This window comes from Drosophila rhopaloa, unplaced genomic scaffold (assembly GCF_018152115.1).
Source record: "Drosophila rhopaloa isolate 14029-0021.01 unplaced genomic scaffold, ASM1815211v1 contig_163, whole genome shotgun sequence".
Lineage (NCBI taxonomy): Eukaryota > Metazoa > Arthropoda > Insecta > Diptera > Drosophilidae > Drosophila > Drosophila rhopaloa.
In genome coordinates this window covers 4993027-5009811 of record NW_025335043.1, presented here as the reverse complement: position 1 = coordinate 5009811, position 16785 = coordinate 4993027, and the positions used below count along the sequence as shown (strand labels likewise).

General features: G+C 40.2%; 2 protein-coding genes across 4 annotated transcripts; both read right to left on the bottom strand.

Annotated features, from left to right (window-relative positions):
- Window positions 1-3178: 3178 nt before the first annotated feature.
- On the bottom strand, window positions 3179-5261 carry LOC108053910 (dynein intermediate chain 3, ciliary). Its single transcript, XM_017136637.1, has 5 exons — window positions 4156-5261; window positions 3923-4101; window positions 3628-3865; window positions 3346-3569; window positions 3179-3268 (listed from the first exon to the last, which is right to left on the bottom strand). The coding sequence occupies exons 1-5, from the start codon at window positions 5224-5226 to the stop codon at window positions 3250-3252; spliced, it is 1731 nt and encodes a 576-aa protein (XP_016992126.1). The 5' UTR covers window positions 5227-5261; the 3' UTR covers window positions 3179-3249.
- A 761-nt stretch (window positions 5262-6022) lies between these two features.
- Window positions 6023-16632, bottom strand: LOC108053917 (F-box only protein 32). Of its 3 annotated transcripts, none has more exons than XM_017136653.2 (5): window positions 16451-16632; window positions 15182-15459; window positions 8287-8582; window positions 8043-8224; window positions 6023-7812 (listed from the first exon to the last, which is right to left on the bottom strand). In XM_017136653.2, exons 2-5 carry the CDS (start codon window positions 15286-15288, stop codon window positions 7336-7338), a joined length of 1062 nt encoding a protein of 353 aa, XP_016992142.1. In that variant the 5' UTR covers window positions 15289-15459; window positions 16451-16632; the 3' UTR covers window positions 6023-7335. The 3 variants fall into 3 exon arrangements, with proteins under 3 accessions (XP_016992142.1, XP_044313983.1, XP_044313984.1); XM_044458048.1 differs by having other exon boundaries at window positions 16467-16632; XM_044458049.1 differs by having other exon boundaries at window positions 16369-16457.
- Window positions 16633-16785: the final 153 nt, after the last annotated feature.

Here is a 16785-nt window from a genome sequence, read left to right as displayed (position 1 = left end):
ACTTTGATTTCTACAAATTGAAGGTTAGTGAGTTGATTTAAAAACTCGATCGATTCCCAATCGGAAAAAGAACAGGAAAGGTGACGAATGGTTTTTAATTTTGCCAGTTTCTCCGCTCCAGATCGATCTATTGATCCCTTTTCTAATACGAACGATGTCAACGGTACTGGATCATCTGAACAAAAGAGGTTTTCGAGAATAATTGGACCTGGTCTAGTCAAATTCTTAGTATTGTTTCTTTTTTGAGTTATAACCAAGTGGGTTAGATTGGGCAGTTTTAAAAGTGACGCAAATTCCGCCATGTCCGATTCTGTTTGGGGTACCATTATTTCAAGTTCCCCTTTATTCCTGTCGAACACAATTTGCACATTTTTTCCCAAGATAAAGGTTGCAAGAGATTTTTCTTTTAATATTGGGTCTTTCGATATTTTGCATAAGTTGTATTTGGCTTCAATCAATACACATGAATGGTCATCAAAACTTTCGTATATGTTCAAGTACTGCAATGAATCTATATTGGCGAACACAACAGTCCGTCTCAAATCGGTTAAGCAACCTTCAATGGTCACTGCCAAAGGTGTAAGAGTTTCAGGTCTGTTCCATCTCATTACATCGTTGAAAATTAGCCATGTAGAAGTGCTGGGAATAATTCCAGAGATGATCAATTTTCTTAAATTGGGTAATTTGGCAAGTGGTGCATATTGATTAGCACTGCATTTGGGACTCAACCTAATTCTGATCTCCTCAACATTATCGAAATATGGGATATCCGGAAGTGCCCCAATAATGGTTGTGCTTTCGATGGTCAACCTTTTCAAAGTGGGGGTCGCAATGCAGATGTCAACTAACGCTTCAGCAGGAATCTTCTTGGCTACAGTGAGCATATCGAAATGTTCAAGACCCTTCGAAATTCCTTTAAATAATGGCTTAATAATTTGTTATTACTTTTATAAATTGTCAAGTTACTTACCATATATAGAAATTTTTACGTGAACACGTTGACTTGCATTCTTATCAGGGTCAAAAATTAATCCAACATCAGAAATTGTGACTTTTTCTCTTAAGGCATGCAGGTGGGATCTCCAGAAGAATTCCTTACTCTTGTTCGATAACTTATTGAGTCGCAGATCTATTAATAGCTTTGTAATCCTTCCCTTAAGGGAAAATTCAAGCTTCTCGTAAAGACGTTTAAAATAATCCCTAAGGATCTCGAAGAAAAATTCATCGGCCAGCACGAAGTTGATAAAATCATCGTATTCTGAAATGATCGCCTCACTATTCAACTCGCAGTCAGAAATGATGTATTTCATTATTTCGACGACGCAGTCCTCAGTTAGAATACATTTTCCCTTCTCGTCCATTTCTTTAGTGTTTCCAGAAGATGTTTACTTTCACTTAAAAAGAAAATATAAAGTTCAAAGAAGGGATTTATTTCATTCGTATAAGTAAATAAAGTGAACGTTTTACCATCTTTTATAATTAATGTCTTAATGTTTAGTACTTTTTTTTTCAGATAAGGGTGTATAAGTAATGTAAAAAAGTGACGCACTGAGAAAGAATTACACAATCCGCATTCGGGCACTAAATTTTATCACGTTTCCTTCTTCCAAGAATAAAAAAAATGTTTATCTCTAGTCCAAACTTTCAGATATAGATCCGTAATGAAGTGTTCTGTTTAACGTCAGCTCGAAACTGACTCTAAATTTATTCTCGATTTTTTCTTTAACCCAAATATTTTAGATAGAAATATTCCTTATCATGCATATGTATGTATGAATCGTTACTATGGTTTTTGGGGAACAGATGCGATCAAAAAAATAGCACTTTATTTGCGTTCAAGCAACTTAAAACTCTCAAATATTTCAGAAATAAATATTTATTATCATGCATATGTTTGAATTTATAATAGCGATTCATGGGTATTGTATCATTACTATGATTTTTGGGGAAGAGATGCGATACTAAAAATAGCACTTTAGTCGCGTTCAAGCAACTTAAAACTCTTAGAATCTAGATATCCGATCAGGAATGTTTTAAAACTAATAATCAAAACGAAACGAACTTTATGTTTTTTTCGGATTATATTATAATGGCTTTGCTTTTAACGTATCAGATCATTATACCCGTTACTCGTAGAGTAAAAGGGTATATTGTATTCGTGCAAAAGTATGTAACAGCTAGAAGGAAGCGTTTCCGACCCTATAAAGTATATATATTATTGTTCAGGATCACTAGCCGAGTCGATCTAGCCATGTCTGTCTGTCCGTCTGTCTGTCCGTCCGTATGAACGCTGAGATCTCGGAAACTATAAAAGCTAGAAGATTGGCATTTTGCATGTAGATTTTAGGAGTTCCTACGCAGCGCAAGTTTGTTTCAAAATGGTGCCACGCCCCCTCTGACGCCCACAAGCCACAAGCAGTGGCCACAGTTTTGATGCTATTATGAAAATTTTAATTGATATGTATTTATTTCGTCAATACCTATCGATTGGCCTAATTAAAATTTGCCACGCCCACTCTAACGCCCAGTAACCCATTAAACGCTTAAACCTGGCTAGCGCCTACATTTCCGCCTTTCAAGGCCCGTGGTACCACGAGCGCCATCTAACGGACGACTTTGGAACAGCTGGCCAAGGTGCTAATTCGAGCGGCGAAAAACATACAAGAAGGCATATTTATATTAAGTTGTTTAGCTGAGTAACGGGTATCTAATAGTCGAGGCACTCGACTATAGCGTTCTCTCTTGTTTTTTATTTGTATATCCATTATTCGCTTAAAAAAGGGTATTATAATTTTACTCACAAGCTTTTCATGCTGTCTAGAAGACTTTTCAGTATAGCCACGGCCGTTTGTTTCCATACTATTTGCGAACTCAGCTATATACTTGAAACTTTCCCAATCATTGTTGTATATTTTATGTGAACCCAGATCAAATTGGCATTACGGATATGCGCTGTGTATTCAGGCAATGCAAGTAGATTACTTTCAAAAGCTTTCCAATCGAGAATGAAACTCCCTTTTATTAATTTTCAATATTTTATTAGTGTTAAATTACAGTAACTCAAAATTGAATTGCAATAATTGTAAGTTAAGAAATGTGTTGTATTTTAAACAAATTTATTATAAGGTAAGATAAATTTCGTTCACATACTTTTAGGTACTGTCTACATCGCATTTTTATTACATTTATCAGGGTATTGCTGCAATTCCTTGGGAGATTTAAAGCTTTGAGCTCTCAGCCTCGGACACATCAGCCTCCTCCGCATCCTCTGTAATGGAAACAAAGTGAAACAAATAAGTGGAAATTCCAGGAAAACGTTAAAAAAAGAAAAACCCCTTCGTTCACCTACGCTTTCCGCCGGGCAGTCGCCTTTGGCGTTCCTGTTCCACGGCCGCAAAATATTCCGCGGCGGCCTGTTCGCAGGCTCCCTCGAACGGAGCCATGTTGACCTTGCCGTTGAGCATCATGGTGTCCCCCTGATCCTGGCCATGGTTGGCCTTCACCTTCAGCTTGCTCTCCCGGGACTTGGCCTCCAGGATCTTCTCGCGACGGTTCTCCCGCTCGAACATCTGCAGGGAGTACATTGGATTAGGGGTTTAATCACAAGGCCAGATATTCCAATCTTACAGCAGTTAGCAGTGGCTTGTCGTTCTTGGCCGACATCACCATGTTGTCGGAGACCTCGATGAGGAAGGTGGCCCCCAACTGGCTGCCACAGCTCACGAACTTGCCGTTCTCGTTTGTCCGGACACAATAGAGTGGCTCATCGCACACTTTCACCGTGAGGACCGGTTCGTTCTGCTGCTGGAGCAGATCCCACGTGTCCATGACCCCATCCATGCGGGTGATGAAGAACTGGGAGACCCTGGAAGTTACATTCGGTATGTATATCATGATGCGATATCTGAACATCAATACCCACTTGGTGTAGCTCCAGGCGCCGTCGGTCAGCATAGAGCTGCTACTCTTGGTCCAGATGATGGAGCTCTCCCGACAATCCTCCGACCAAATGCGGGCACACCAGTCGCCCACGGTGAGGAAGTTCTTCACAAAGGCCGGATTCCGGGTGATGGCATACACCGGGCCCAGGTGGCACATCATCTGGGGAAGGGAAAAACGCCATTAAGAGCAACCAATCAGTGATCAGATACCAACCCGTATCTGAATCTTCTCCGTGGGCGTCTTGCCCTTCCGGTTGCAGGAGAAGAGCATGCCCATCTCCGTGCCGGCCATGAACCTTGTGGGTATAGTAGTCTCATACTCCAGCACCGATATGCCGTAGGATCGCGACAGATCCTGATCGTCACTCTTCACCGGATCCATGAGCAGGCGGTCCAGCGGCTCGGTGAGCTTGCGGGTGTCCCACCACAGCACCTGACCATCGGAGCCGCCGGAGAAGAACTCCGTTCCACTCTTCGAGTTGTTCCACAGCACCGAGTTGACCGGATCCCGATGGCACACCTCCCGTTCGCTGATCATCACTGGATGCTTGCCATGTCGCGTGTCCCAGGCGGCCACCTGGCCATTGTACATGCCACTGACCAGGCTGGTCGGATCCTTCTGGTTGTACTCCAGGCAGACGCACGGCACCTTCGGTTCCAGGGTGACAAATGGCTCGTTGGGGTTCTCCACCTCCCAGATGTACGAGTTGCACTTCTGGTTGGACTTGTCGCCCTGGAACCGCATGTCGCAGTGGCTGACGGCCATCTTGATGCCACCGTCCGGGGACCAGGACAGATGCTTCACCGGCACCTTGATGGGATTGGGATCGCGGTAGACATTGACCGTGCGCGACTTGCAGGGTTCGGGCAGCGGAGCGGGATCGAGATTCTCGAAGTAGTTCTCATAGATGTTGACCGCGTTGTTCTGGTGGATGTAGTGCTCCATCGGTCTGGTCAGGTTCATCACCTGTGTGATGTAATTCTCGTCCTTCTCGATCTTCCGCTTGTATCGCACCGTCTGCTCCGGATCGTGCATGTTGATGTCCTTGGGCCAGCCGCCCTCATTGTGTGTGATCCCCGTGCTCTTGTACGTGGCCCTCTCCGTGTTGGCCACACTCAGCGAGGTCTGTCCGGCGTATTGCGTCACCCGGTCCACGGGGTTCTGCAGGATGTAGTTCTTCACCAGCTCCGGATTGGAGTTTTCGCTGAACACCACCGCATCCTTGTCCTCGAAGTTCACGCGGGCTCCGAAGGAGCGTCGCTCCTTCTTGAATATAAATTCCATTTTTAACAGGATATAACCGAAAAACTCAACCACCTTTCGGCTTCGCAGTCAATAAATGTGAGGACAATTTTTTGAATGATTGGTTTCGTCCATGGCAACTGTCTGTTTGGTCAATATTTCCATGTCTGTTATTTTATCTACTATTATAAGAAACCAGAAATTAGTCTTTCGCTTCTATAGGTGCTTAATGGTTTTCAAAATTGTCACCCATTTTGGTTTGTATTTTTGGGTCGACTTTTAGTAATTTTTATGAGCTAACCCCTTTCCAAATTTTGGAAAAATGGCTTTGCCGAAAAGTCACCTAAAACCTGCACCTCTAAGCCCATAACTTTTCTTACAGACATCCGATTTCAAAGTGGAATACTTCTAAATGATTGAAATTTAATTCTCTAAAAATCTGTATACTCATCTTGGTTTGTATTTTTGGGTCGATTTTTAGTCATTTTCATGAGCTAACCCCTTTCCAAATTTTGGAAAAATGACTTTGCCGAAAAGTCACCTAAAACCTGCAACTCTAAGCCCATAACTTTTCTTACAGACATCCGATTTCAAAGTGGCATACTTCTAAATGATTGTGGTTTAATTCTATAAAAATCTGTATACCCATCTTGGTTTGTATTTTTGGGTCGATTTTTAGTCATTTTTATGAGCTAACCCCTTTCCAAATTTTCGAAAAATGGCTTTGCTGAAAAATGACTTAAAACCTGCATTTCTAAGCCCATAACTTTTTTTACAGACATCCGATTTACAAATGGCATACTTCTTAATAATCTTGTTCCCAATTAAACAATTCAAATGATCCACAGATATTTGCAAGTTTATTTTAAACAAAAAATGAGAGACTTATATCGAATAGAAATATTTGCAAACAAATGATTGAGAATGCTAAAACTTTCGTACTTACAATAGTAATAGGTGTAGTAAAATTATTGTGATCGAACTGGTATTTTACAGGGAAATCATGAGGCTTGGATCGGGGTTTCCACCAACGGGTATCTATACACATTAACATTAACTATGTTCCTGTTCTGTTTCATCAAGCACGGGGCCATCAGGCAGCAAAGAGGGTTCTGTTTTGGTTTTTGGGAAATACTTGGCTTCCGATCTGTCTTAGGGTTAGAATTAATCTGGTGTCTGGGTCGGCATTCCATTTAATCACTCTTATACTGGCGACGATCTCTAATATTTGTATATAGCATTGCTTTGCGGCAAATCGCTTGAAGATTTGTTAAAGTTAGGTGTAGGTAGGTGTATTCGTTTCTAGCTTTGCTTCCTGCAACATCACATGATTTCCTCCACTCTACGGCTTCTACTTGGAACTACAGATCGAATCCGGATCGCAATGGGGACGGGGTAACTAGAGTTGGTTGGTTTTGATTTGATTTTGTTTCAATGGAACTTATAATAAGATTTAGCACCAAAAGCAGCTGATATACGTAAAAGAAACTACACTTAAAACCTACAATAGATCGTTCAAAAGTCATGCATAAAAGTGTATTTATCGTTTGTCTTAAAATGAACAAATCGGTAATTATATATACTGGTACTTTAAAAATAGTTTCTCGATACACGTTTTGCAATAATCAGTTTGACAAAAAATAATCGCTTATTCTCGTTTTGTGGCAGTTCGTGTTGCGTGTCCTAAATAAGTCTATAACCACACCGACCTCAAAGATTAGCGACCCAAAATTGGACCCTGGCAACTGGCACGCGAGTCGATAAATATGTCTACACAACTAATAGTAATCTTCGGACCTGCACAGATTGTGGTTCAAACGTAGATGGTCTAACAATACAACGGGTTGGCAAAGAACTGAACTGAAGCCACGATGAACTAGAATCTGAACCTTAACCTGGACAAACTGCAAACCAATCGAAACGAGCCTGGCGATTTACGTACATACATATGTAGTTATAGATTAGGGATTTCTTTATCACTTTGCTTTTTCTGATCCACCTCGTCTCCTCATCCGTTCCCCGCATCTTCTCTCCAAGGGTAAAACTTTAACACACGCATAAAGACTCTCATTCGCAGCCAATCAACCTATCCACTCCATAAAAATACTTTCGATCTATCTCTATCTCTCTCCCTTGGTCCGATCCGCCGGCTTACAACGAGAAGTACTTAAGAAACTGGGCCGGTGGCACGGGTTGGGCCAGGGCCAACTGTCCACCCGCCTCCTCCAGGCGCTGCTTGTAGTCCGGACTCTGGTCCACGATGCACGGATGCCCGTCCGAGGGCCAGAACAGGCAGCAGCAGGAGCGGCACAGGGCCAGCACCTCGGCGAACTGGTAGTCGTCGTTTACGCCATAGGTGCGGCGCAGCTGGTGGTAGATCTGCTTCCAGTCCTTGATCTCGCCCATCTGCTTGAACTTGTCCAGGTCGAGGATGGTGTGGATCTGGCGCTGGTTGAAGTGGAAGCGGGTCAGCTCGCGCCAGATGCGCTGCTCGGACACCAGCTTGGCCATGGTCTCCCAGGCCTCGGCGGCCGATTCCAGGTCCCGATGGTCAGCGATGCACAGGATGATCTCCCGCACACACTCCTCCGGCAGCTCGTGCAGCTTGGGCTTGGCCTCCGGATCGGGCTAAAATAAAAGGTATAGATGAGTATGGTCGAACTTAGAAAAATCTCTAAAAACTTCTAAATAAAGATTTTCGAAAGGTTATGAAATTTGTACTTTAAATTAATAAGAGTTAAAAAGGAAGAATTATGAAATATCCCCATAAAAGTTTTTTTGGGGCACCTAAATTAGACTTTCGATTGATATATTGTTTTTAAGAGATTTCTGGAATATTTTCAGTATATCCCTCTCACCTCTCGAATTTCGATCTGGCTGGCTACGCGCTGGATGCGCTTGATGGTGGCCATGTGCTCCTTCCACAGGTAGGTGCTGCCCAGGGGCTTGCCCCAGCACTTCTGGTTCTCCTGGCTGACGATGTGCTCCAACTTCAGGGCCAGGCCACGCAGCACATTCGGATGCTGCTGACTGTCATTTACTAGGGTAGGAGAAAGTATTGTTAGGCTTGCTTAACTGGGGACTGGATAGTGTGTTACTGACCATGTGAGGCCACCTCCTCGACCATTTGGAGGAGTTGGCGCTGGGCACTGCCCGGCAGGCTGGCGATGCCCTTGTTGGACACGAGTAGGAGGAAGGCGCAGATGTAGTGGAACCGCTTTCGGTCGCGAACAGATCGCCGAAAATCCAGACGCTTCACAGCCTCGCTGAGTCCATTAAAGCCGGCTATCTCTCGGGTACACCTTATGGTGATGTGGTAGTGCGGTGGCATCACCGCGTCATCCTCCGAACTGTCGCTGCCCGCATCCTGGTAGCTGCTACTTCCCTCCGAGTGATGTCTGTAAAAAAATTAAATTAAATTAGTCACTTATATTCAAAAAAAAATAATGCATTTAAAAGGATTGAATTAAGTTCGTACAAAGGTTTTTAAAATAAGATATATTTTCCTCAGTTTTTTTTTTGATAATCTATAATCAACGTATCAAAAGCGATTCAGTTAAACTCTAAATATAACTTAAATTTTTGACTAATCCAAATACAACATTTAAAAGGGGTCACAATTAAGAAATATCCAATACTTATAAGCTTATAAATTTAATTTTTAACTAATCCAAGATTTTAAAAAGGTAAAAAATAAGAAATATAAAATACTTATAAGCTATAGCCGTTCTAAATTATTTTGTTTTTCCGCAGTGTTAGGCCAGATAATCCATTGTCAATGCAATATTTCGGAAGTGATTCGGTCCAACTCAATGGCTCTCCCCTCGACTTGGGGGATTAACCTGTTTGGCCAGTTGTGTTATGCCAACTCTTGGACTGCGATTGCAACTACCATTTGGTTTTGGCGGCTTACAAGTGGCGGAAGCTGGCCAATTTCCCACCATCTGATCTACGGCCCTGACCGGTTATTAAATTAAGCAATTCGGAGAGGAAATCCAGCCGAGTGTCAAGCTTTTAGCCATGTTTAATGCAATTACAAGCGTTGGGTCGCGTAATTTGTGAAATTGTACACATTTGCAATTCAATTTTGAGCGAAGCTAAGTGTTATTTTGCGAGTAAAAGGAAATGCAAACGTTTAGCAGATGGCTATCTTTTGTACATAAGCTTTATAAGTCTTGGATTATCAGATAACTTTATAGGCTGTAAGGTTTTAAGTGCATTTTGTTCGAGTCTATGTCACTGCCTAGATTTTAATAAACTACAGTCATATTATGAACTAAACAGTAATATGATGTGGCTTAAGGCCTTTTTAAGTTCCTAGACAGATCCAACTTAATATGCCATTAAGCAAAACGACCTTGAAAATCGACATTTGCAGCGTTTGAAAGTTGTGAACTATAAACCCAGAGCTAAGAAAATGTAATTACCAGGCAATTATGGGGGAAAACTTCAATTAGACAAAGTGCAGTCCCAAGATACGAGCACAGTTTGACCCAGTTTGGGGGAAATCAAAAACAATTTCACGGCAGCCAAGGACAGGACGTGTCCTCGTCGAATCCACAACCGCAAATGGTCAAGGCGCATCGATTTGGCTGGCGGGGTCTTACAGGTATTTGCCCACGGCATGGGTGTCCTTCTCGAGAGCAGAGTAAATTTAATTCTGGCTCAGAGTTAGGTCCGTAATCAGTGGTAATCCGCGGCAAAAGAAGCTCCAAGGAGAGCAACAATCAAAGACAGGACGGGAAAGTGGGGCAAGAAACGAGGAATGAGGAATGAGGAACGAGGAACTTGAAAAGAAAAGGCACAAAAGCTTCTCGCCCCCAGCCGAGCGAGTCGAGAGCCGAGAAGCGTTGTTGGCCTGGTCCAAACTAGGTCACCGCTTTTATTGGCCACCATTCCGTATACGTAATGTAGAAAATGCTCTTGTGCATTGTACACCCATGTGTTGCTGCTATGATCTGTTATTGTTATGGTTTTCTTTTCAGCTTTGGCATTATATTTTCGCATTTCATTTGAGTGGCATTAGGAGATGCTCATATGTTTTTAATGCATTTAAGACCAGTTTAAAAGACAATCTTGTGCAAAAGTAGAAACTTAATTTAGTTCAAAAGGTATTTTTTTAGAATGTTCTGTTAAAAGGTCGCTTATTGATTTCTAAAATATAGATGTGTTTACTAAACTAATTCACTTAGTCCTATAAACTGCCAAATAAAATGTTAATAAATTAATACGCATTTTCACTATAAACATTATTTATTATGAGATTTACTACATACTTGTTGTGCGTCAAGCTTAACTGTTTATCATGCAAAATGATAACTCCATTGTATCAAATGCCATTACTCACAGTAGATAAAAGAAACAAAGAAATCAGACCATCCCAACCAACACTTTATTATTGTAATTTTCAACGCCAATTATTGTGTTTTGATTATTTTTTTGCTTTCCGTTTTCTTGCTCGAAATTCGTGATGTTGTCGCTGGCTGTGTTTTAGGTAAATGTGCAATTATCTGTGGATCTGTTTAAAAATAGCTGACGAACAATGAAATTGTTGCGCCTGCTCGAGCTGCGGCTCTTGCTCCCTGGATCCCTCCTCCTCCTTCTCCTCCGGATCTCCGGATCCGATGGAAAACTCCGGCCCTGCCCACGGCCATCATCCAATCCAGCCAGCAGACCACGACCACGTGAATCATATAAATCACTCAACGACGTCACCATCAAGCGTTCGTTTACCTTTCTCCAAGCGAATTAAACAAATGAATCGGAGTGCGGGGCCCTTTTTGACTGGCAGGCGCAGCGGGAAAAACTACGAGTTGCAGCGGAAAATCGCTTTTCTATTTTTACGCCTGTGACCTTTTTCGACATAAATAATTGGAAATGGAGTTGAGGACCAGTGAAGAAGCCAGAAAGCGCTTCGAATTTTTCTAATTTTAGAAGCAGAAATTGGAAGACATCACAAATGATGAGATACTGCGTCTCATTACGAATGGAAATCTCTGGTTGCAAAATATATAATTAGGCATTTGAGCATGAGTTTGGGTTGCATTTTATGGAAGAAAGGAAATCAAAATAATAAAAAAATTTAAATAGTTAATTGTTTTTAATTTTTAGGGCGGAAAACAGATCACGGAAAATACTTTCAAAATAATCTCATTTAAAAGTATTAAGCACGAAGGGAAACTTTGCTATCATATAAAATTTGATTCACATTTAATTTTATAACAAGTCTAGTTTTATTTAAAACATGGAGGTAACTTTCTTGCCTATTAAGATTGGATATCGGTAAAGTTTATTATACAAAGTTTACATTAAAGAAATGTAAGATAAATTGGTTCAAAACTTTATAACTATGGATGATACCAATATAGATCTCAATGCAGAGTTTTATCACTTACTTTTATACGATTAATAAGTTAAATCATATTAAATCTCTAAACAGAGTCTAAATAAAATTTTTCAAGGCAAATTTTCAATTCATCAATCATTTTAAAGCAACCACGAACATGCGAGTGGGCTGTATATGTAATGTATGTTCACCCATATGTAAAGCCATTTTCCGCGACCTCATGTATCTTGATAAAGTGGAAAAAAAAGAAAAGAGAGGAAAATCGATCAAAAAGCGAGCGGGCGATCGTTGGTCCGCAGATGTGCAGCGAAGAGTGGAGTGAAAGTGGGTCCAATTCCAATTCCGACTCCGACTCCGACTACGACTACGACCACGATGTGGAGTCCAAGTCGTTGGCACGTCCGCGTGTGCACTTTGGATTCGCTTTTCCATGCAATCTGGCATTTCTAATTATTATTTTCAGGCATTATCTAATGGGTTCAGTGCCGGGCGACGGCCATTTGAATTTTTAATTGACCAGAAAGAAAGTTGGGTAATGCTCAAAAAACGAGTGCTTAACAGGGTTACGAAATGAACACGCAAGTTTGGCAATAAACCTGGTAAATACGTTTTACAACCGTTAGGAAAACTATATTGTAATACAATTTATGGATTTTGAGGAAATTCAGTCACGTCAGTCAGACAAATACGTATGCTCCACTTCCCTCATTAAACTGCTGGAAATATATAATTTGGAACTTGATTTGGAATATTGAAACTTGCGGCGCATTTCAGACATTTCAAAATCGAAACCTTGGTTTGCTGATTGTGAGGCATTGAAACACCATTCGATTTTGACCTCTCAAAATGCGTGTGTTATTTTGAGATAAGCCGAGAAGTTACATAAGACAGAACATCGTAAAAACTTTGAATAGAACTCACACGCGGAAGATGTCAGGGAAAAAAAGAGAGAACTTAAAGTGCACTTTTGACAAGTCATAAAGAACGCACCAAATCCATGGAAGGGGCGGTTATTTTTGGCCTTTCGAGTAGTCGTAAATGGGAAAAATGCGGAAATGACGCCACTCGTGATCTAGTCATGCAGGAATATACAGTTGAGGCCAAACTAATAACACTAAAATGTAAGCCGTATATATCTTTCAAGGCTAAATATATTTTTACCCGTAATTTAAAAATCTAAAATATTCCACAAACCATTGTTGTAAACTTAGGTTGGGCCAAAAGATTGTTTTTTTAATCACACTTAAATTTAGTAATAAATATTTCTTTCGGTTCTATTATTTCGACCGCGTCTGTACAAAAAATATAGTCCCCTAAAACTTGAAAGTGTTCTAAAATTAGAACTAAACTAAAGGTGGGTACCCAAATGCATATTAAGCCCCATTGGAACAATTTTGTGTGGCATATAGACGGGGAAATATCAGCCTTGGGAACTTCGAAAACCACAAGGAACATACAAATATAACCATACATGGGCCAAGCGTACAATTCCCAACCGTAGGCGTTAAACTCGGTCAAGTTTAGGCCAAAGTTAGGGATTGTGAGAGAGCTTGCAACGGCACCAAAAGCTCAAGGTTCCGCACCGCCCACTTCCGTCCACCCAATTCCGTTATTCCAACCAACTTCCCCATCGAATCGATTTGGTATATATCAGTCATCAAATAAGTATTTTCCATAAATACATGCATAATGGAAATCCATCACCGTGTCAAATGAAAAACAAATAAAAGTTTTAAACTCAATATGGAATTGATAATGAAAGAAGGAGATGGTGGAAATATACATATATTAAATATTCTATTTCTAGGTAATTTGTATTGAGCTACTGAATATGTTCATTAGAGTGGTAAAAAAATAAGTTAAAACGAAGTTTAAAATGGTATATTTTGGGGTGCAATAATTGTCTTCGAATTTTATTTTAAGTATTAGGCATTGCAGAAATTACTCATAAGACATGTAATGTCAATTTAAATGAATTATTTGATCGTATGAGTAATAAACTTTAAAAAAAATGCGCAGGCCTTTAAACGCAATACTTTCATTATAAACGGGTGAGAGTAAGATTTTTATGTACCAATGAAAACTTATTTTTCCGAACTTGAATAGGCAACAAAATGACTGGTTTTTTGCCTGCCCCGTTTTCAGTCTCACCATCTATTGTCTTAATGTTTGAAAAAGTTTAAGTTCAACCTGCAATTTCCAATTGCATTAGAGCGTACAATGGCAATCAATCAAATGAGCAATCGATCAGATGCCAGAGATAAAGCCCAGCCAACCCAACTGCCTCGGAATACGGATATCGCTGGAACTTCTGCTACTTTCACAGGCATTCGAAGTGACTCACCGAAAGCCACTTTTTAATTGAGGCAGAACTGTAATCACCAATCCCAAATGACACTTTAAATAAATCAAGATATTCCACTGCGATTTGAGGAACTTTAAGCGAACCTCTTCATGAGCATAAAATACATCGTATATGTTGTCACACGTCTGATGATGTTTTGCTGCCCGAGGCTTAAATTTAAGCAATCATCGATACGAAACCAACGAAGGGAAGTGAGCTCCATTGTTTGAGCCACAACAATTATTTGCTGATTCGCTTTGGCCAACTTCAATGGCATTCAATGGGCATTGGACCCAAAAGCGAGTCTATTAAACTGAATGAGTTAAAAATTTCGGCAGTGAAACTGTAGACAATGCGACGATTCAAATCCCAGTGTTATCTTTAAAGTTTAACGGTAATAAAGCCGATTAAATATCAGCCAATATTAGAGATATATAAAAATATATATATACTAGAAAAGCAGAAAAAAGGGTGTCGAGGCCAACTTACCTCAAGGTCAATCGTTATCTTTACTGATAAGATTTTGCATGTACAACCTTGCTTAATGAAAACACGTTAATAATACATTTTAAAACAATAATGTAGCGATCAATTACGATACGGAAGTCTGCTGATTGCTCTAGACTATTTTTTGCTAATGGAAACGTGACTAGAAACAATGACTAATCAAATGCCACAGCAATTATAATATATTATTGATCATACATATATGTACGTTTTCGATAACCTATTGATAACAGTGTGATAAATAAATCAAAACACGATTGAATTGGTTTTTCTTTGTTCAAACCACTTTGATCATTTGCTTAACCAAACTGTATCTCGTTAAAACTATCTTATCGCACTTGCAGTAAAACAGCGTAGTTTTTGAATTGGCTGAGTGAAAGATTGCCAGCAGAAGCCCTTATAAGGTGCGAAAAACGAAGCTGCAGTTACTGCCAAATCATAAAAGTATTGTTAGCCATTTAGCTTACAGTCGCACCTCTATAACTTAAACTTTGTATACATACATATGTATATAATATTTTTTCCTAATCAAACAGTATTTTTAGCTAACTATCAACAATAAACGACGAATTTAAATGCGTTTTACTTTGTCATAAGTAAAGGCAACACCAAGGCATTTATTTTATATCTATTTTTTGTATATCCCACCTAAATATTGTATATCAAAAACTATATCAATAACGTTCACAAATTTAAATTGTGCATTGTGCGTTTTTTTTACAGCAGCAGCACAGAAATTTTAATAATTGGGACGTCAAAAATCGAAGGTCTTTTGTAGATAAGAAAATGTGTAAACTTACCGCTTCCGTTTGCCTCCGCACTCAAGCACTTTGGATCGCTCCCAGCCGCCTTCAGTTTTGATCCAAGTTTCCCCCGGAGACCGAAAATCTTTCGAAATAAACGCCATCTTTTATGGATTTGGATTTGGATCTGGACTCGAAATCGGATGCCTTTGTCTTTTTGCACTAATTTATGAACGATCGCTTTATTGTTTTTCGCGTGAGATTGTAGATTTGTATTGTTTGTTTACTTTTTACTGGTTAAGAGGACGGCGGTTGACGAAACGCGTTTGATTTAACTGCAAGAGGGAATTTCATAATTAATTGCAATTTTCACGTGCCATATAACAACAAAGAAACGGCTTCCGTTCGCTCGAGCTTGAAACAAAAATAAAAAATGCTAGTGAACATTTATATTTTTAATGAAACAAGTTAGGAAACTAAAATCCTAAAATAAAATAAAATAGCCTTGCTATACAAAAAAATATTTATTGATTAAATTCTCTGTGTATATTATTTATTTTAAAATTAGTATTATATCTGCGAATACAAAATTTTTGAAATATCTATTTTTAATAAGATAAATAAAGGATTTACGCGGACGAAAAAAAACTAAAGTTCAGAGAATACAGAATTCAAATTTGAAAATTGGAATAATTAATTTTATACACCCTTGAAATTTTGAATTTGATTTCAAAGTTGCTTTGTTTTAGTTTTCAGAGTTTTTAGTAAAATAAAAATCTGAATCTAAAACCCAGCAGGTTATTTCTTAATAATCTAATTGGATGAGGCGAATCTTGCCAAATAGAATAGAAACCAAAACAAAAACAAATGCTAGTCCAAATAGGGTAAAAACAAGTGGAGAGCAAGACAGAGAGCAAGAGAGAGGAAATGAGAGCGCGAGAGGGAGGGCTCCACGACCAGCTGTTGGGTTTCCCTGCTCGGTGGGGGAGGGGGACGTTGGGGGTCGCGGGGGCTCCGGAGTGTTGTGGCCCCTCTCTTTCTGGGGCTCTGACTCTGGTTCGTCCGTAGGTACACAGCTGATTTCTGCAATTACGCGTTTGTTTTGCCTTTGTTGTTATTGGCCGTAAAATTTTCAGAGCAGTTTCCCAAACACGCAACCGAATATTTGTACTTTCATTTCCGCATTTCAAAGTCGTCGCCGTGGCTTTGGTTACCACATTAAGCCTAGGAATCACTAAACTCACGAATCTTTTGTACTCAAGTGGAATTGGACCACGTTCTGGAATTACGGAAAACGCAGTTTTCCCCCAAGCTCCAATTACGCACTTTGCAGGGCAATTACCGATAAACTGCTGTGGCTGACTTGCAGGCAAGTAATGGCGCACTCTGCCTGGAAAAGCGTTTTTCGCTGCCGCACGTCGCACTCGAGCCACCAACGAAAGTGAACTGCCAATTTCGCAGGGCCCCAAATAGAGGAAAACTAAACTAAGCACTCGTTGTAACGGACGCAAACGCGCAGCTTGCGTTAGTGGGACCTTTGATGAGAGCGCCAAAAAATACCACGCACTGTTGGCGTTGCCATCTGATGATCTACCTTGCCGAACAGTTTTAGTGCTGCCGGATCGGGGGATTGGGATGATGTGATTTAAAAAATAATAGTA